The sequence below is a fragment of the Mixophyes fleayi genome, chromosome 10 (genome assembly GCF_038048845.1).
Source record: "Mixophyes fleayi isolate aMixFle1 chromosome 10, aMixFle1.hap1, whole genome shotgun sequence".
In the NCBI taxonomy this organism is placed as follows: domain Eukaryota; kingdom Metazoa; phylum Chordata; class Amphibia; order Anura; family Limnodynastidae; genus Mixophyes; species Mixophyes fleayi.
The window spans coordinates 39,397,783-39,419,704 of NC_134411.1; the positions used below are offsets into that span (position 1 = coordinate 39,397,783).

The 21,922-nt window shown below is 40.6% G+C and overlaps 1 protein-coding gene across 4 annotated transcripts in view; it reads left to right on the forward strand.

Moving 5' to 3' along the window:
• The window catches only part of SBF2 (SET binding factor 2), a 244,048-nt gene that overhangs the window by 178,623 nt on the left and 43,503 nt on the right, over positions 1 to 21,922 (forward strand). For all 4 annotated transcript variants that reach the window (XM_075188497.1, XM_075188498.1, XM_075188499.1 and 1 more), the window contains exons 18-19: positions 16,592 to 16,762; positions 17,792 to 18,054. In XM_075188497.1, coding sequence (XP_075044598.1) covers positions 16,592 to 16,762; positions 17,792 to 18,054 — 434 coding nt within the window. The remainder of the gene's footprint in view (positions 1 to 16,591; positions 16,763 to 17,791; positions 18,055 to 21,922) is intronic.

Sequence of the window (21,922 nt, forward strand, 5' to 3'; positions counted from 1 at the left end):
TGTGGATTTGGCATTCTTTGCTATGAGATAAGGGGTTAATATAGTGAGAACGTGTGGCCTCAGTTCCTGCGACGTGACTCTCTTCTGTGAAGCTGCAGATAACGTGACCACTGATAGTTTCATACTCTTCGTTTATTTATTTTGAACATCCCACTTCAGTGATGGGAAATGATAATTCCTCACGTGGAGGACTCGCACACCGTCATCAGCTTGTGAAATGTTGGGAGGTATGACCACTACCATTTACCCTACAAACTTTTATTTAACCATAACAAGAAACTGTGTCGTCCTGCTTACTTTGTGGTTTGTAGCGTAGGATTCCAATATGTTTTTTGGGAAATGCAAACATGATTCACAGCAAGACTTTAATTCCTCAGGTCCGTCACATATAAAACCTTAAATCTGGAGGTCACTAGGATTGTGTCTTCCTGTTGATCATACTCGAGGAATTTTCCAAAACAATAAAGAATGCTATCGAAAGAAAACTACTTTGGTTACTAAGCTCCACTAATTCAATTAGCTGAGGGGGTTATATGCCGGAAAAAGAGTTTTAAAGAAAATAGCTTAAACCTGTTGTCTTTGCTAAATGTAATTTCCAACCGTCATTGTCAGATCAGTATTTCATACGTGGTTGGAAATATCAGAGTGGGGATGTACCCAATACATACTTTGATTCTTTAAATCCTTATTTGCATATTAAAATTAGTACGTAGTAAGACCTTAAGAAATTAGGATTTCAACCTAGATGGCCAATCCTGGTAAAAACTCAGAAACAACTTGTGGGTTCGACGCGCCCCTGCTAGAGTCACGTGATCCCATTGCGGCAAAGGAGATCATAATATACAAAGCATGCTTGATTATTTCCCTTCTGGTCAACTCATAGACTGTCGTTAATTGGCTATAGGACTTTTACGTTACTGAAGAGAGTTCTAGAGTTCGAAAGTCTCCAGCATCTTTCAGCCAGGCTGTGAAAGAGAATCTGAGTGTTGGGATATGGGGTCCGGCTTAGACTGTGTCCAAGGGCCTTAGTTGCATTAGTTGAGCTTCACTCGTCTTTCTTCTTTACTGTATATCAATATGCATCAGACATCTATAGTCGGCCCTTTCTGAATTCCATTATCTGGAATCTCTTATCTTACATTAAAATATTTTAAGGCATTGATGCCTCGAGACACAAAGTATAATATAATTGATGTAAATTTGCCTTTCTGTGACTTTATCATAAACAGATAAAATTGTTCTTTTGACAATCGGAGATTCATAATCGTCAGTAACCATTATTTTTCTGGAAATATGATAAGGAAATAGATACAGTTGTGAATCCGAGGAGGATTTGACTCTACAAAGGGGAAGTCATTACTCATCAGACCATTCAAGACAAGAAAATTACTACAACGTTGACTGCCAATGGGAGCAGACTGATATAATCAGGCAGCCTGTCTAAAGAGGATGTTCCAGATCCTGTGATTGACCTTCTGAATGACCAAACTAACAGATGGACGTGACCATTTCTACTTGTGAACGATAAAGATTTGCATTCACACCCATGAGTGGTGTCTGCTCAACCTCAAGGAGTCTTGAGGTCCTGAAGGACTAAGGAAGAAACCCAAGATTGTGTCTCCCATATGATACCTGGAAATGGGCTGTTAGTAATAGGCTCAACTACCGCTGGTGTAACAGTCTGAGAAGCTTCATTCTGCATAGGTTCCATCGTGACAAATAGTCCCCCAATCGCTGTGAAGTAAGCCAGGTTAGAATGTCTCTCATAGACATAAGCTTCTACTGGGTTCCTCCCATATTCCTTGTTGATGAACACAGATATGCACATACTAGAGTTTAATCAGTTATACCAGTGGATTCCAAACTTTTTCAGTTTGAGGCACGCTTAGGGCCTCCATAATTTTTTCAAGGCACTCCCAAGCCAAAAGAGTTACCATGTAGTCCCCCGCCTTGCTTACCAATGGCCCTGGCCGAGGCACCCCTGTGGAATTGCCAAGGCACCCCAGGGAGCCTAGGCACCACAGGGAGCCTAGGCACACAGTTTGGGAACCACTGCCTTATACGGTTGGGTCATTGCAGTTTGCCTCAACCCAACCCAACCATCCCATACATTCTTACTTCATTGAGACATTCTTTGATCCTATGAACCGTGGAAATATGTTCTGCTCACACATATCCATTTCTATGTTTTTGCAGCAATTAATAAGTCAGTGAAAATCTAAGGACCACAGGACTTGGAAGTTTTGCCTCTATTCACCCGCCCTCGGCAAGTGGGTGATAAGGAGAAGAACTGGGACGGTTTGCAGATAAGGCTAAAAACATAGCTTTGGGGAAGAGCTGAGGGAAGAGCTTAACCGCTAGGGTTTATTCCCATCAGGCATTGCCTGGAAGATACCAAAATAAGGCTCCTAGACCAAGTAAAAAAGAATCCCACCAGGGCATCTTAAAGAATCCCTCCGACAGGATTGTTCTGGTAGGGCCTGGCACGCAGCCTATCTGCAACAAAGCAACCACCCAAACCAATCACCATTGGTTCTTTATGATCACTCTACTATATTTCCATAAGAGATAGATTTCTGCTGTATTAATAACGACAGAGCTGCAATCTTTTATATAAAACATCCTGTCAGTAGTGTGGATTGCTGTCTCCTGCGAGTTGTGGAATGTGATTATGATGTCACTGCTTTCACTTTCAGAAGCGCTCACATTCCATCGTCCGCTTTCCACAATGCACCTGTCACTCGTTTCCTGCAGTCATCACACCATTGGTTTGGCCTTCAGAATCATGGCGGAAGGAAGAGACATTTACAAAGGAAGGAACTTTTCTTGTCGTATAACTTGAGACTTGTCAGGAAACAGACACTTCCCATCTTCCAGGGGTTTCCATACTGTAGTTGGGACTCCTGACTCTTTCTGTAAACTGTGTTTGTTACAGAAATGTCTTACACTGGTAACGACTTGTCCCCTTCATTCAGGAAAGGTGAGGAAGGGACAGATGGCGCTCTCTGCAGGACATAATGCTCCCTTCATATTTGGTCATCTCTTAAAATGTAACTATACAGGTAGAGGGGTTAAGTCCTGTTGTTATATAATGTAATACATTGCTCAGAGACAGAATAATCGGTATCAAAACACAATGTTAGATAATAGGTCATTGAAAAGGCACCCATATAAATAACTTCTCCTGTGCTGCTCCTCACTTATGGAATTCCCTACCACACTCAATGAGACTTTCCCACAGCCTTCAAATCCTTAGAAGCTCTTTGAAAACCCATCTCTGTTTTAGAGGTGACCTTATCCCCGATAACACTATTCACACTTATTTTCATGTCTGCATTTATTTTGTCTACCTTGTATGTCCCTGCTTTATGCATGTCCTGTTTTCCCTACTGTATGGCGCTGCGGAGCACTTGTGGCACCTTACAAATCTGCGATAATAATAATAATAAATATTTATTTTGCAATAGCGAGCTTTCTTTTTATACCACCAGCCAGAGGCAGATTAAAACTCCATGGGCCCTAGGGAAGATTCTGATTTGGGTCCCTTTCAATCCCTTCATTTGTCAAAAAAGCACACACAAAAACGGATTAGAGTAACCCGAGCCCCTCTGTTCCCACGGTCTCTAGGCAGAAGCCTGGATTGCCTAATGGATGATCCGACTCTGCCACCAGCGAAGAACACAGGGCAAAAGCGCCAAAACAGTATAAGAGGCATTAACAAGAGGGTGACGTATAATGGAATTAGTACATTTTATGCACTTTTGTATTTGCCTTTAGAGGCAATAGAGGGTGAACCGTATAAAGAGGGATTACTGACTGATCTACCTGGCGATTCTACTGCCATGCGTAATATCTGACCGCTGACTACAGGATGACAGACCACCCTAAGATTCTATGACTTATCAAAGCCTCTGATATTGAAGTAGGGGAGCCCCTTGGGGCCCCTGATCTGTTGACCTGTCGTATAGGTCCCATGCTGTGAGCCAGGCCTGGAGCAGTAATTGGGGCCTGCAGATCACGCCGGAATCGCCGCTTAGGAAAGTATTGGTAACAAAATCACTTGTATAATAGGGGTAAGGAGGAGGGAACAATTGGGAAAACTACTTTAATTAGTCATGGCAACAGGTCTGCTTTAATATCAGCATTTTATCATTGCTAACCTCACTTTTAATACTACAATATGGGAACCGCCAGCCAGGATCCTTGGGGAAAGGCCAAACTGCCTCTCGAGACTGGAGATGAAGAGATTAATGTGGGAATTTATTTATAAACAGATGAAAGGGCTTAAACTGCTAAACTGCCAAGAGGGAGATTTTGTGAATGCACGAGAGACGAAATACTGTAGATCTTTGATTTGCGGAGCTTGGCTGGTAATTATTGCTTTGATAGAGAACGCAAAGCATGTTATTGTCGACCACGGCTCTGAGTACCGGAATAAATGTATCATCTTTGTTTCTTACAGTGACACGGACTAAGCTGCTTACCAAGCAACGCCGACCTCTTACTTTCAAAATTTGCAGTTATTTCTGTGTAGGAAAACCAACAATTTAACTCTTAATTACTGGTTTTAACGCCAACTGAAAATTCTCGTGTTAACGAAAAGAATGCATATATATAAATTCAAGGCTGCAGTTTGCTGTCAGGGCGCCATTAATTTCAATATACAGTTTTGGGAGATGAGCAATTGCTAATTTAGGATGTCTTCACTCTCAATACCCAGGACAGCACAGACTGTGAATACAGCTCCGGGAACCAGTAACACGGCGGCTCAGACTGAATTGGCACCACCAATTCTGATTAGGTGGGTTACCCCACCCAATCAGATGTCTGCTTTCACTGTGGAACCTCAACTTATAGAAAGTAGCTCCCTATTTATTAAACCGGGCAGCTTACTATTTACAAATCCACTGTATTATGGTGGAAATGCATAGAAAAGACAAAATAAACAATGGAATCGCAACCACAAGTTGTTTGTCTCTGACGTATATATATATATAAAATATTATTTCAACTTTATTTTTGTAACATACTTTCAAGAGACCCACAAAACCCATTGAAACATGTAATTTGCCTAATTATAACCTCATTTGAGCTCCAGCTTGCCCACTGTCTGTGCAGTGACCTGAATAATGTAAAGTCCTCTTATATCCACCGTTCTTACATTTAGTGCTGAGAGGAAGAAATGTTGAACTTTCTTATGAGACGACCTTTCATATTGACTTTGCCCTCTTTTCCTTTTGGGAGTATTTAAGTACTTTGTACCCCCCAGTGGTTTTTTTTTTATGAGTCAGTCCGGCCTTGTGTAACCCGGTCACCGGGGGTTAAGTAGGCCAAGCAGTCTCATTCCTTTTGTGTCTGTCATACCTTACAAGTCAATCATTGTCTCACTTCCCCGCGCTCCAATCTGCTCTATCGTTACATTTTTCTGTAGTCCAAGATCGTCTTGTTAAACCCCAGGCTGTGTTCAGTATTCAGTTCATATTATTTTCCATTTTGTTACATTTATTAAATGCAACACCAGTTTTAGATGCACTGTTTTTATATCATGACCCAAAATTGTTGTGAATCAGGTGTGTGGAGAAACTTAGCAAAGTTGGGCAAAGCACTTAGTCTTTATCTTGAAAAGTATTTAGACATGAACGTTCAGGAGATGAATTGGGCATATCTAGAGCACCCTGGAGCCAATCAGAGCTTTGGCATGTTAACAGCAGTCTTCCAACTCAGCCAACTCATGTGGGTCCATGGGTAGACAGGTGTAAATTGGGAAGGGTGAATAGTGAGGTGAGGCTCTTGTCAAACTGATGTGGGGAACATAGGTAAACTGAGGGGGTTTCTAGTGCCTGGAAACCCCCCTCCAAGCCTGGGGCACTGTATAATTGAGGTGGCTGGACCCTGCCCCCGCTTCACACGGCTCTGCTTGAAAAGAGAGCTGCGTGCACCTAACAGTAGTGCACGCAGTATTGCCCGTGTATATTATGGGGATAGGGAGAGTTGGAGAGCAGCCAAGTACTCTCTAAAATTATAGCCACGCCCCCATGCATGCTGGTCACACCCACTGGTGGCGTGGTGTGGAAACCCCCCTCTGCAAATCCTGTGTTTCCCCTGGAGAAAGTGGACTGTCAATCGCACCTCTGTATAAAACCAGGTGCATGCATCCAATTTGTTTTTTCATTGCACCATATGGGGCAATTACTGTATTGGAATGAATTTAGTGGAAGCGTAATAATATGGTACAATTGTGTTTTGATCTAGGGGTATGCAGCGTAATACAATATGGGTCTCGCCAACTCGTTTAACGTGTTTGAGGTTTGTTAGGTTTGCAGTCTCCTGCTTAAAGTCTCTGCGGATGCAGTGATACAGTTTGTTGGTGGAATGTATAACAGTGACAGAAGAGGATGTGACTGGTGTATATATGCAGGGCAGGTGTAGGAGAGAGGGGATTCCACAGTATTGGTACAGGATGGCAGATGTCTTTGATACAGGAGTAGGAAGCATGGTAGAGGTATGTCAGTGGCAGGTCACAATGCATGGGTTAGTTAATAGACCGAGATTAGAGAAGAAGTGACAGATTACAGTATCGTGGAGGGATTTCTTGGTGAGAATCAGGACTTGAGAGAACAGGCACCAGATCGGTGATTGGCAGATGGAGGCAGCGTTAGTGAGACTGTTAGCGGAATCAACCTGGCAGCTGCGTTCATGGTGGGTTGAAGAGAGATGGGGTAGTACAAGGGTACCCCTTAAGAGAATCTCTTGTGCTCCCCCAGACTTAGTAACCAGTTAACCAGATATGATTGAGTCCAGATGGACGAATTGTTCCACTAATTAATAAGACAAACTCTGAAGTGGGTCAAAGGAAGATAGTGCGGGCATCATAGCATTTATAATATTGTCTGGAAACAAAGACTGCAAGGTCTTTGTAGAGGAGACAGCGATTTGCAGGCTAATGTTAAAGTTATTTTGCTTCTTGGAGAAAATTTAGGCTTACACATATTTTATTCTACATGTAAAGAACAATACAAAACTTGTACATAGAGGATATTTTCTCTTTAATTTGTAGGCGCTCGTTCAGCACCGCCAGCCGAGGTTAATCCACCCTGTGGTATTTGAGAAATGCTGTAATGTGGAAATAACTATTCATTGATTCACATCTACAGTTGTATGACCTTGTTAATACGTAAACATCACATAAGTGTATTTACCCGATCGTGTACACGCAGAAGATGGAGCCAGGCTGGAATGGCTACGAGGTCTTGGTCTGGGTACACGCGGGAGATGATTGCCGATTTACAATGACTTTGGCGCTGAGGCCTTGTGAATTGGGATGGTTGCAATTAAAGAGGCAATTTCACATAGTTTAGATTTTGTCACAGTAAATGTTTCTGTTTTTCTCCAGAGAGAATATTTCATGTTTTATCCCAAGCTCAAACTTCTTATGGTTTGATAAGTAAAGACACATTTTGTTTTTTCCCTTTTATTTAACAGCCCGTGACATTCCTACAAAACAGCAGGTCCTAAAATGTCATTCCCATTAACTTTGCCGCATGCCATTCAAAAAACAAAAATTCCCCAGTACCCTACACGGCCATGAGGCCAATAAACGATCACTAAATGCTGCAGATATGCTCTGTGTATGTTTCTATATGATACAAAGCAATAAGTGGAGTCTGTGAGAGGTGAAGCCGACTGCGGCTCTTGTAGAGCCGCAGCCGGCTCTACAAGAGCCGCAGGTAGAACGGGTTGGAGACAGCATTGATTGACCTTTTATTTTCTAGCATTTGTCACTTGATACCGCCCTTACAATCATAAACCATAACTTAAATACTTGAATAAGCGTCCGTGTAACCTTGCTCCTATGGAATGCCACCGATCTCTCCCTTCTGTTCTGCAGTATATAATTAATTCTGTCTTTATGCTGATTAGAACAATATAAGCTAGATTACATACCACGTGCTGCTAATAACTAACACATTTTTATGCAAATGTTTCGGTAGCTTATTACAGCTGCAAATTTAGGGTGGTAGCCAGTTCCTGCCTGTAAATATTTTGAAGGGATCTTTCCCAGCCTAATCGGCCGATGACAGTGGACACTAATTCTGGCCACTCACTGACTGATCCTGGTCCAAGAGCAGACATCAGGATCACTCTAATCCAGTGACACACTTTGGTGGACAAATTGGGCAATCTCTAGCCATTAGGCACTTTAGCCAGCAGCCACTCCCTATTAGAGATAGCGATGGAGGGAGTGCGCACCCAGGCTGATCACTCGTCATCTCCTCTCACCCAGTTTCCAACACTCTCGATAATGGTTCAATATTTGCTCAGAGTACTAGTGGTTACTCTTTTTTTGGCCTACTGACAGGGGAGAATTCAATTGATCGCAAGATATTTTTTAACACAGCGTAAAGTCATGTTAACGCTGTTTTTCGAGTGGGTTAACTTTACCCGCGATTCAATTCCATTTTTATCGCTCAGTTTGTTTTTTTCATGAAATGGTCCTCTCGCGCTCCAGTAGAAGGTCTATTGAAAGAATAGGGTGTGTGAGAGGCCACAGTGTTAAAAGCTATTCAGTTGTATTTTAACGCGTCGCGTTAAACAGGCCAATAGGCTGTTTTATCTCGCACCTCTTTGGGGTGTGCTAAAAATAAAAAACCTATGAAAACTATTTGAAATCAAGTAGTAATAAAAAAAAAAAAGATCAACTATGTTCATCAGTAATGCATAACAATAAAAGTTGATTTTCTTGTGAAAAAAATAATGAAAAAATTAAAATAAAAAATAAATAAAATAAAATTCACTAATTAAATATATTTATGTATGTTTTTGGTACAGATATGTATGTACTAATGTGTTTTGACATGGTATAGATGATTCTATAGTGAAATAAAAAACCATGCTAAAGAAAGTACTGTAATGTAGATATTATCAAATAGGTTGTGTAATGCAATCTAATGTATGCAAATGTATGCCAATCCTTTTTTTTTGTTATACATGACAACATTAAAATTCCCCTTCACTCCCCTAAAAACTCGCAAACACCAATGATCAACCCGTGAGGGCAGCGTTCCCTCTTTTTCAATTGAATGCAGGAGTTTTAACACTGCGTTAACTATAAACGGTCGCTACAGCAGTTCAAAACCCGCGTGTGAATCTTTTTTTTAAACGCTGTGGGGGGAAAAAAAACTTGTGGTCAATTGAATACCCCCCATAGTGCAGCTGATATTACATGGTTGTGTATAATAGTAAATGACAATGTTTTATGTAATGTTATATAGAATGGTCATGTGACAAGATGATCCCTTCGATTGCATAAACCTATATTTTAGGATTAATGGACATTGGAATGCTCAAGCTACCACTGATAAAAGGGCATATTGTAATGTTACAAGTGTTTCACATTAATTGTTTGTTTGCCTTGTATCTCGCTGCAAACTAATGTCAAACATTTTAGGTTCTCAAAGGCGTCATTCAGACTCCATCAATCCCCCAGTCTCTGCTCTTCAACACTTCCTGGTGCTAATACCTGCAAATATGAAGAGAAATGGGATTCTTTTCTTTATATTTGATGCCTATGGGCCTAATTCATTAAGGAAAGGAAAGCAAAAAAAAGAGGAGTAACTTTGCACCTTGACAAAACCATGTTGCATTGGAGGGGGAGGTAAATTTAAAATGTGGGGACAGATTTATAGTTGGGGCAGGGCAGGTCCTAGATCAACCATAAATTTCAGTGTAATAATAAAACTACCAAGTATTTGTGTGCTACATGATAAAACAGCCAGTATTTACTTATGTGCAAAAAAAACCAACTAATTTCCACCCCTTGCACTGTAACATGGTTTGTCCATGAGAAAACATACACCTTTTTTTGCCTTACTTTCCTTCATGAATCAGGCCCTATATGTTTAATGGTTTGCCTGCCCTTTTCTCTTTGGATTGTAAGCTCTAGTGACCGGGGCCCTCTTCCCTCCTGTTCTCATTAACTTTTACACTGCTCACCTCCTCCTTGGGCTCTCTGCCCATTGACTCCAGTCCTCCATTGTCAATGGCACCTCTTTCAGTGGTTCTAAACCTTTTAATTGTACCGTATTGTGCAGTTACACCATGTACTGTCTTGTTTGCCCTCTGTACGGCGCTGCGGACCTCATGTGTTGCCCTATAAATAAAGATTAATAATCACAATAATAACTGAATATTTATACAAAAGAAAAAGAAGTTGACAGGTTTAGGTCCCTCTGACTCTCCAGCTGTGGCTTGCAGGGTTTGATGAGACTTGTAGTTCCACAACACCTCTAAAACATCAGAAAGTTTGCAGATCAGCCTGATTATAACTCCTAAACAACACAAGCGAATACGTTCCCCAGAGTTCAGGCAAAAATGTGATACAAGGAAACAGATTGTGACAAGCTGAAGCAATGAAAGCGATGTCTTGGGAGATGAGGACAGGGCCTGGAAGAAGCGGGAGCATATTTCTAACTTTCTGGAATGCATTTGTTTAATTTATGACTTCTGACTCGAGGATTTCGGTAGAACAATCTCCCCAGCAGAGGCAGATGTTTCACACAGTCTCGCAAGATGACACAGCAAACTTGGTCCATGGGCCGGATACCGGAGAGCTGCTCAGGGGGGCTCAGGGCAGCCTCAGCCTTTGCCTTAAATGGTTTGTTTATTTTCCACGCAAGGAATCCAGCTCGGCGATAAGTCTTAGATGATTAATATTTTATGATGATGGCTCATATCCCTCATTTCTGTGACAGCGACATCTGTACTTGTTAGAGAGTTTAGTAATAACAAGACGGGCTCCTATAGTCTGATAGTTCCTCCTGCACACACTTATTCCACCAATAAGATAACAGGACAGAACATTATCGCATTCCATCCACCCGTTAACAAATATTTAGATATTGTTTTGCAGAAAACCTCAAACTTAATATAAATCTAACCCCCAACTTTTAAATTGCCGGCTCTACTGTGCAACACTGATGCTTTATAATTCAATAGTAATGACAGCTGTGTATTTATCCTGAAATCCTTTAACATCTTCATACTAAAATAGTTCATGTCACTAACTATATTATTGTTGTCCAGATTTCATTGTCTGGTCATAGCAGAGGCTGTTGGAGTTGATTGATAACTTTTTTTCTATTAGTATCTTGTTGACTTTGTTACCTTCTTGCCCCACTTTATTTCTGCCCCCTGAAATCCTTATTCCGACACTCAGCAACTGTCCAAGGTTTGAGCCTAGTAACTTAGGGATATTTTGGATGAAAAGACTGTTCGTTCCATTACAAAATTAGATACAAAAATGCTGAGTTCTGTCAGGATCTGAAGTTCGTTGGAATTCTCATTAAAACCAGACACAAATTTGGCATTCTTAAAAACGAGAATGTTTTACATTATCATTTTTCTCCTTAAATAATCCTTTTTTTTTTTCTCTACTGGATTTTGAATATAACATTTAGGCCGTTTTTGTTGTGATCTATCAAACAAAACAAAATGTTATGAAAAGCAGCTGAAAGCAGTATGCGGTCCTTGAATCAGAAGAAATGGATATATCATGTACAGTAATTTGATGTAACGTCTTTTAAAGCGCTTAGAATCGGTGGAGGCAGCCGTTTCGAACCCATAATCATGAGAACATTGTAGCAGTGACCAGCGTCTTGTGAAGGTTGGCCATGGGGTGCGTTAGTAATGTCACTGGTCCCTAGTGCATCGATTGGCTGCATTCTTACAGTATTTGTTTAGCCCACACAATGGCTGTATACAGTACGCGTTGGTCACTTTAATGGATATTTTCACTGTGGACATTTTGAACTCTTAAACTTAATGGAAAAATACCCACAAGGAGTTTTTTGCAGACAATTCTGCCTACCTGTCTTAAACCGTTGGTTAGATACCTATCCACTGTAGTGAACAAATTCACATGCATTCTGCTTTCTGCAGAGCAAATCGAGGAATGTAAATTATAGGTGTTAATCCTGTATAATTGAAACGCTGCTGACGTCCGGCCGATGACACAGCCGTATCTGTTGGATGCACTCTTATTAGGGATCTTGTCGAAGATATAGAGTAGGCAGACAATCTTACTTGAAAAATAGGCCTTAAGGAATATATAGATATATATGTGTGTGTGTGTATATAATATTTTATTGTTAGGGAGAGGGATAGATATATACATACACATGCCCTCTAGGACTGATAGACTGTTTAGAGAATAATGGAACTCTGAATTGCAACATTGTTTCTACTGACACTAACCATTGTCTTGGCTGCGTACCGAGTTCTATTCTAGTGTATAGGAAAAGAAGGGGAATGGGTGAGAGCCCAAACTATCTTTTCATACTGAATTGATATATTTCACCTGAAATCTCACAAGTAGGTAAAAGAGAAACCATTTTAAAGGATAATTCCATCCAAAACTGAAAAAATATAATTAATGAAGCCCCTATCCCCAAACGTTTCCTTCCTTCAGGCTGTTGGGGGTGTTCCCCTGGCGCCCTCTGTGTGCCCCCCTCCCCTCGCACTTTCATGCAGCGTGTTGTCGCTCCTGTCTGAAAGCACAAGGAGTCTCCAGTGTTCTCTGCCGCACTTTCCTTGCTCCTGACAACTCCGTCCTTATTCAGACAGCCAGTGTACTGTACGCTGGCGTATCGATACATGCGGGAGAGCGGAGAACCAGCGGGGTGGAGCCAACCAAGTGTCTGAATGCCAGACCTCTGGGTAAGTAATCTTTCCGGACTGTTTCACTTGTTTTGGGTGAAATGTTATTTAGTGTAGGCTTATTTTTACAATAGAAACGAACAAAAACTTATCAAATTACAAATCCGGTTATTAAATGTGGGAAATTTTCCAGAAACAATTGTGCGGAGCTCTCCTATTGGTTTAGTAACCAAGGGGAGAACTTATGAGTAAGATGTACGTGTGTGCTGTTGGTTGAGGTAACTTTCCCGTTAGTGTTACAATACGTTTGCACGGTCACACCAAGTGTACACAAGGATCTTACCGCTAAGTCCACATCCAGCTACAGAGGATTGTGATGACAGCCTGAAAAACATGTCTTCCTCCTGTGTCTGTATCTCGTGCTCAGACCCCACCCTGAGGTTATCCACAAGTAATGTTCAATATCTTTGTCCGGATTCCTTATCCTTATATTTTGGCCAATGGAGCAGGTCTGCCAAGTGCAATGGTAATTAAAACATGTGTGCATAATTATCGGAACAAAGGCTGGTGGTGTTCTTTCCTCTTAGTACAATTCGGAGCCCATGACGTGATCATTGGCTGCCAAATCTGATGGTCAACTAAGAAATTCTCCCTTGTTTTTCTGACCAGTGTGAATGTGATTGTTAATAAATTTTGAGCAAATTTAAGATCAATGTTGTATATATTGTTCTGTACTATATGCGGAGCAAAGAGGTAACAGTTATTTGTAAATAGCGTTTGCGCCTCTGATCGAGTATGTTCTGATATCCTACATATAAGGTCTAAGTGCTGGAAACGGAGGTGTAATGGGAGCAGTATTGGTGCAGCTCTGAAAATCGTTTCACACAGTTTATTATACAACAACTCACCTTGACCCGACCTTTATCAGTATATTTGTGTTTACTGAGCTGTATAATGTCTAACTGGGACAGGGAGCTGAAACCGTCAAGTATAATGGCACATTCATAGCTCTCCGGCCGCCCTGAGTCTCAGCCAAGTTATCCGCTCACTTTTCATTACATCCGGGTGGGAATGGCTGCTGATCTGTAATAAGTGAAAGTGACTGAACGCCTGAAGATCGCTTTCATATATTGACTTCTTCTTACTCCCCTACACTGCTCACTGAGCACCTTCTGGAAACCTTTTGTGTTTTATAATGAGGACATAAAGCAGCATGTTAGATTCAGAACAGACTGGTGCTGCCCATACAGTGGTAGAGAATGAGTAGAACTGCTAAAGAAGGTTGATATATAGGCTTTGCTGAAAAGCACAGATGGAAGGAAAATAAATATATATATATATATATATATATATATATATATATATATATATATATATATATATATATATATATATATATATATATATATATATATATATATATATTTTCACTATTTTTTTGCTATGTATTTTTCCACAAAACTCCAAGATTGACATTTTCAGATATGGACGATGAAGGTTAAATATTACCTCTTCGCTCCATTATAGACAACTGAAGCCACTCCCATATCTTTAGGACAGTGGTGTCCTGGTAGGATCTGATACAGGTGAAACAGCTGAGGGTGCAGCTATGTGAGCTGCTGTGATGTTACTGGCCCTGCCCCTGTGTATTTTTCAGCCAATCCGCACAGCTGTTCTGCACAGCAAGTCTGCTGAACGGTCAGTCCCTTTCCCATGATCAGTTCTTTCCCATGATCGTTTACGAACGGTTTGTAGAACTCTTCCTTGGCACTTTTCCTTACTCACATTATATACACAAGCATCTTTCCTTGAGCTCACCTTCCATTTGTAACACAATAATTTTGGTGACTTGGGGGCTTGGACCTCCTTTTGTCAATCAGACGTAGAGTTTAATTTGTATGTATGTTTATATAACCTTTAGGAGTTAATAAATTCTCTTTTATCTGTATCTGAATATCTTTATTATCTATCAGCGCAGTATTCATGAGTGATACAAACAAAATGTTTTAGAGATAACAGGACCAGAATGATCCTGCTCTGAATAACTGTCATCTGGTTATCGCAGATTATTGAGGTGTTTTCTAAGGCTTAGCTGCCCTCTACTGGTGGAGTTGTAAACCCCGTCACTTTCAGTAAAACTAATTGATTTTCTATTGAGAGTTACTAAATACTACTTGTGCACTGTACATTACTAACCGGCTTTATCCAATGTATAACATTATTATTTTCTAAAAAGCAATACATATTTAATATAAATGCTTTATTGCAGCTGTTTATTTTTAAAATGTATTCTCAGAATTCTGCGGTATTTAGCAAATTGTGGAGTTTAAATATAGCGTCCTGGCCAAACTGTGAGCTCAGGGGTCCTTTTGCAATTCTGTTAATGAGGTTCACTAATATAGTTGATGCTTTTTCTTTTTAAGACATGCTGATTAACAGTTTTGAATAAGTCTTCCAATTGTGCCAAATGGAGTTTTCAAATGTTTTTGTCACCTTGCAAACTGGAGATTAGAGACAGATTTAGTAAGACTTCTGCCACTATAGAATCATAATCACAGTTACTGTGTTTCCTTTTAATTTCCTTTTTAATTGTCATTTAATCATTCTGGTGCAGTAAACTGCTCTAGCAGGACATTATAGATCTAATTAGTTATCATTGCTGCATGTGTGTCTTGTCCTGATATCTGAAAATACATAACTTTAGCACAATTTTCACATAGAAGTAGACATCAGTATAGCAAAATATCTTCTCGCCTTTTTTTGAAGATTGCGGATATCTCATTAGTCAACGTTTCGGATCAAACATTCACAGGGTCCTTTTCCAAACTTCTGTTTATCCGAAAATGTTTCGGTCAATGTTATTCATCGTTATTTTCTGTATTGATGTCGTCTTCTGAGCGAAAATGGTTTTGTTGGCACTGACGATCCTCAAGCTTTTTGGATTGTCATTTATTGTGGGCTTTGGCACTTTCTTCATCATCATCATTTATTTATATAGCGCCACTAATTCCGCAGCCCTCAAACTTCAAATTTATGTGTATTCATTTTCCTAATACTGTATCTGAAATGCTGAAATATCTGGCTCTAAAGTTGTGACCGACATGAGAAGTTGGCTTTAAGTCAATGCAAGCAACACTGGATACCACAATTCCCCTTGACAGTACTGATAACCAGTGTTGGTATGAAGTAAATCGCATTGGTGTTCTCCACCATGAAAATGGAGGGATGTAACCTGTGAACGAAGGTTCATCTCTTCCAATAAGTTGTCCGTTCTCTTGGCTGCCGGAGATATAAGCAGATTGCAAATAGAGAGAGGACAACCGGTGCCACCACACCTGCTGTGGACCTACCAGTTCCATCATCTCAACCATGGACGAATGTTTCTGTGTAAAGCTATACAAAATCTGGTCACAAAATTTTATCTCCAACATTTTGTACATTCCATCATTACTTGTCGTAGGCAAAGTATATCAGTGGTCATAGTGTTGTTCCGGCAACCTTAGTTTCAAGTGTTCCCAAAAGATACCGGTTGTCCTTGGTAAATCATCAGAACTTATGTCATATTTTTGCATAATCCAAACAGATTTGTCAGTTTCCCAGCAGAATAATAAAACAGATGGATCCAGGGCAAATATTTCTCAATCATCAGTTGTTTAGCTTTCCTGGAAGACAAAGCTTAGGAATTGGGTATTATTTATTACGCTGGCTGGCTGTTGATGCAGTCACGTCCAAGAGGACTTCTCTGAATGTTGTGTACAATGTTGTACTTTACACTGCTAATTGCTCTGGACACTTGATGTCTGAATACATATGAAATGTCATCTTGTAGCCTGGATCAATGAAATGCTTTGTTATTCTCTTGTAGAAGTTGTCATTGAATTCATGCCAGGCCACTCACGTGCTGCTTCTAAATGATTCTGCTCCTGTGTTTACACAGAAATTGTCCCCAGGGATTAGTCAGTTTGCCTACACGTGTGTCCAAGACCACACCATATGGACCAACCAGCAGTTCTGGGAGACCACCTTCTACAATGACGTCCAGAACCAAGTGCGAGCCCTTTACCTGACCTCAAAAAACGGCAATCAAGGGTCATCATCCGCACCTAAGGTACACTTCCTAATTTCTGTGGTTACAGCTCAGTATGCTAGAAGATTGAACATACAGCACCATACAAGGCATGCAGAGTACATAAAGGGACATATTACACTGTTAGCCCTTATTAGCTATGTCATACTATGCTTCCGAATTAAATTAACTCCTTATAGTAAATTTAAATGATTGCTTCATTTAGAAGTCCAAGCATGCTGCCATTTTGTTCAGGATAATTTGGCCTTTATGTGTGCAATTCCATTGGAGCCTGTATATATATATATTTCTTCTACCAAATGAGGCTTCCACTCAGTGAGCGGAAATAAACAGAGAACTGTGGTCGATCATGTCCCAGCAGCTCAAATGACTGCAGTCTCAGATTTTTGACCTGCAAGCAAATCCCATTAGGACAGTTTCCTAAAGACATGGGAGGAGCTTCAGTGATGTAGCAGGGAGGTGATTACACTTTTCTCTATAACAGATTTGCAATGGAAGGTCAGGGTAGCACTGAACAGCGTATTTTACTAGACTTATATCTAGACATTTTAATCTTAGGGTTTAGAGGTCTGAAGTGCATTCCTGCTTTTATTATAGAGACTTTCATGGGAAATATCTTGTAGGAAATGCATACTTTTATTTTGTAATAATAATTTGCTATAATGTCCATAGACAACATAATTTCTCTGCTTGTTACTATTAAGTAGAGAGAGTTACCAGCTGTTCTCCAATGGGACAGCCGTCATCGCCAAATAACCACTGCTTGATCATGCAATAACTATTATATGTTATATATTGCTGCTGTTGTTGTTGTCTTATTATGTTTATGTCCTTTCTTTGTTCATCGCCTGAGTACAGATTCACATGATTACTGCAGTGTCATTTCTGCAGGCAATGTTTTGTAACAAAATTGTATCAAATGATGGTTTCACTTTGCCAGAAATCCTTGGTAATTTCTCTCACAGATATTTCATCCAGAGTAATTTAAGAGATAGAGAGGGATCTATCTCCATTCTAGACAATTAGTAAACATGTCTGTACTTTTGAAAGGAGAATGGCGTGGAAAGCGCGGGGCAGGAGAACACGGTGATGGATCTAGCGGCCGAGCAGCTCCGCCTGTGGCCCTCGCTCGGCAAACAGCAGCAGCTGGAGCTGGTACAGAACGAGGAGAGCACGGTGTTCAGCCAGGCCATCCACTTCTCTAACCTCATGGTGTATCTCCTGGTACCGCTAGACACCAGTAAGAACAAGCTGCTGCGGACGTCAGCGACCGGCGACTGGGAGAGCGGCAGCAACAGTATAGTCACCAATAGGTGAGACTGAGACTCAGGGAGCACCGTAGGATCTGCAAAAAATTAAGATTTGTTTAGGTGACTGTTCACTGTGTGTGATATTTTTTTTTATTACAAAGGGCAAAAGCAGAAATATTGTAATTTAATTCTGTACAGATGTAGTAATCGTTCACTTGACACCCAGCACATAACGATGTCAAAGCATTGCACCATTGCGAATTGCAATTTTGCATCACAATAACTGTAGCACAACAGTGTAAAGAAGCTTTAATGTTTAGCATGTAGTACCAGTACCAGACACATGGGGCACTCTGACCACGCATGGCAAAAGTAATTTATTCTAAAGTACAATATACTAGATAAATAAAAGCACAATCAACGAATCAATAAAGCAATGAATAGCCAACACCAGTGCTGCAGTCTTGGCAGGTTATTACTACTGCAGTGGGGATAGAGAGGAAGGGTTGGGGGAGGCTGCAAAGTGGCAGGCGATCCTAGGCTGGGCGGTCACTGTGTAACAGGGTGTGGGACCCCCTATCATAATGTGATAGCTGATCAGCATCGGGTGGAATTCCCAAATAGTAAATCATCATCATCATCATCGTCAGTTATTTATATAACGCCACTAATTCCGTAGCATTGTACAGAGAACTCATTCACATCAGTCCCTGCCCCATTGGAGCTTACAGTCTAAATTCCCTAACACACACAGATACAGACAGACACACAGACAGACACAGAGAGAAAGAGACGGGTCAATTTTGATAGCAGCCAATTAACCTACTAGTATGTTTTTGGAGTGTGGGAGGAAACCGGAGCACCCGGAGGAAACCCACGCAAACACAGGGAGAACATACAAACTCGCAGATAAGGCCATGGTCAGGAATCGAACTCATGACTCCAATGCGGCAGAAATGCTAACCACTGAGCCACCGTGCTGCCCAATAAATAAAATAAATAAATAAAATAAAGCAAAATAACTAATTATCAGTGTAATATTAGAATTTTAGAGTTTACATTAGTTAATGTAGTTTTGGAAAAGAAAACACAACAGCCTCTGAAGGTTAGGTATGATTTTAAAGCTCACGTTGTTCCATCGTGTCCTAGCTATCTGTTGCCATGTAAATTAATTCAATTAGTCAACTGAAAAACAAATACAACTTTGGCTTTTGTGTACTGGATACAGATTCCATCAGGAAGTCGGATAGCTCATGAAAACACCTATTCATACAGGGCGGGGTTACGTCTTACTGGAGACCAAACATAGACTTTGCTTCTTGTTGTAGCTGTGTGTATGACACAATCCCCCTTACTGTATGGGACATGAAAAACATCCAAAGACCACCACAAGCCATTTTCACAATTATGCTCAATCAATCAGACAAATAACTATCCAGATGGGGACAGGGGATATGAAATTCTGATTAATCTGTTTGAGACTGGCAAATTTTCCATATTAACTCAAAATCTTACATCTTGTCCTCCTCGAATGACGATAATATAATTAATTTTAGATATGGGTTGCTCTATCAGGATAACTGATTCACGACAAGTGATCGCACTTGTCGTCTTGGCTGTTTATAAGATGTGAGAACTCATCATCCTATGTTATTGAGGCCTTTAATTGTGAGGATAAAGGTGTTTTTTTTTAAATGCGTTAGACCTTCTGGTCATGAAGGAAAACCTATCTTTATGCAAAGGTATTAGATGTAGATTAGATATAGAAAGGAACTGCACAAAGAGATATACCTCTAACTAGATTTAAAGACCTTTCCAAAGCCTAAGACACAAAATATGTACAAATTATAATATCTGAGAGAGAATATGAGTGGGTGGGACTGTTAGAGGGGGGGGGGGGGAGAGAGGGTAACAAGATGTGTCTCTAATTTATCAAGTGTTGATAATATATTAGTAAGAATTTTGAGTTGGCGAAAAATGCCAAGGGGTGTGAAAACTTTTTATAGCCCCACTGCATGCAAATGTCATCATACGTATTGTTCACACAGTACACCTTCACCTAACAAAGTGTAAATTACATAGCTGTCACTCCCTAGGGGTCCCTGTGCTCTGCGTTGGTATCTCTAGATAACACTATGGCTTAGGGGTCTGAAAAGTTCACCCAGCACGTGGTAGCTAAGTATTAGGCAAACATGGGGTTTCTGAGGGATGGACCCTATAGCTTTGCTTGTTGAGGGAGGTGAAGGCTACAAATTGTTCTTGTTTCAGGTATGAGTGGGAGGAGATTGACTCAGTAATAATGTATTTGCAATGTATAGTCATGGCCAAAAGTATTGAGAATGACACAAGTATTTGTTTTCACACAGTTTGCTGCTAAAGTGTTTTTAGACCTTTTTGTCAGATGTTGCTAGGGGATACTGAAGTAACATTACAAGCATTTCATAAGTGTCAAAGGCTTTTATTGACAATTACATTAAGTTTATGCAAAGACTCAATATTTGCAGTGTTGACCCTTCTTTCTGAAGATCTCTGCACCTCGCCCTGGCATGCTGTCAATCAGCTTCTGGGCCACATACTGACTGATGGCCGCCCATTGTCTAATCAATGCTTGGAGTTTTTCAGAATTTGTGGGCTTTGGTTTGTCCACCGGCCTCTTGAGGATTGACCACAAGTTCTTGCTGCCATTCCTGAGCAAGCTCTGCTCTGCTGGGAGTGGGCTCACTCACAATTTTGCCTAAGAACACAGCCATGAATAATGAATGGCACCAAAACATCCTCCAAGAACAACTTCTCCCAACCATCCAAGAACAGTTTGGTGATGAACAATGCCTTTTCCAGAATGGTGGAGCACCTTGCCATAAGGCAAAAGTGATAACTAAGGGGCTCGGGGATCAAAACATCGAAATGTTGGGTCCATGGCCAGGAAACTCCCCAGACCTTAATCCCATTGAGAACTTGTGGTCAATCCTCAAGAGGCAGGCAGACAAATAAAATCCACAAATTCTGAAAAACTCCAAGCATTGATTAGACAAGAATGGGCGGCCGTCAGTCAGTATGTGACCCAGAAGTTGATTGACAGGACGAATTGCAGAGGTCATCAAAAAGAAGGATCAACACAGCAATTGTTGACTCTTTGCATAAACTTAATGTAATTGTTAATAAAAGCCTTTGACACTTATAAAATGCTTGTAATGTTATTTCAGTAAACCATAGCAACATCTGACAAAAAGGTCTAAAAACACTGAAGCAGCAAACTTTGTGAAAACCAATACTTGTGTCATTCTCAATACTTTTGGCCATGACTGTATTCTCTTCTGTAGAGAAGAGTCAGTGATTCCAACCTTTGTGTAAATGTTGGAGCAGCCGATCGGTTGACAGTGGTGCAGGGTAGGTGCGCCCCATGAAAAGTTCTTACACTTGTCATTATTACAGTTCACAAATCAGTCTGTCTCCAGCCCACGAGGGGTTAAGCACCCACTCTTTCGACCTTCGCACAGGCCACCAAATGTAAAACTTCGTGTTTGTCTCCAGTGGAATGTTCTGCTTGTCTCCGTGTCGCCACTTAGATTAAATGTCTGATCACAATATGATAAACAATTGCCGTGTTGTTGTTAAATTGTAGTGATCTCATTGTTTGTGTCGCTGTGTATCATTCTTTACCAGTGACTCGCATCAATTCCTCTAACATTCTACATCTCGGCACCAGCGCCGGTATCTATGAGACGGGCTGCCGTCTTGGACTGTGTGTTTAAAAAAAGGAAAGGGATCTGTACAATTATTCCGCATGTTTTGGATCAAGTTGTCAAAATAAATTACAAGAGTTGAATTTTCCTGATAGCAGAAATGGAATTTTTGCCTTTTTTTTGTTTTTTTTAAAGCTATCCAGGGTATTCACGGTATTGCAAAATAGAGACTTATTTTCGGAGTCATC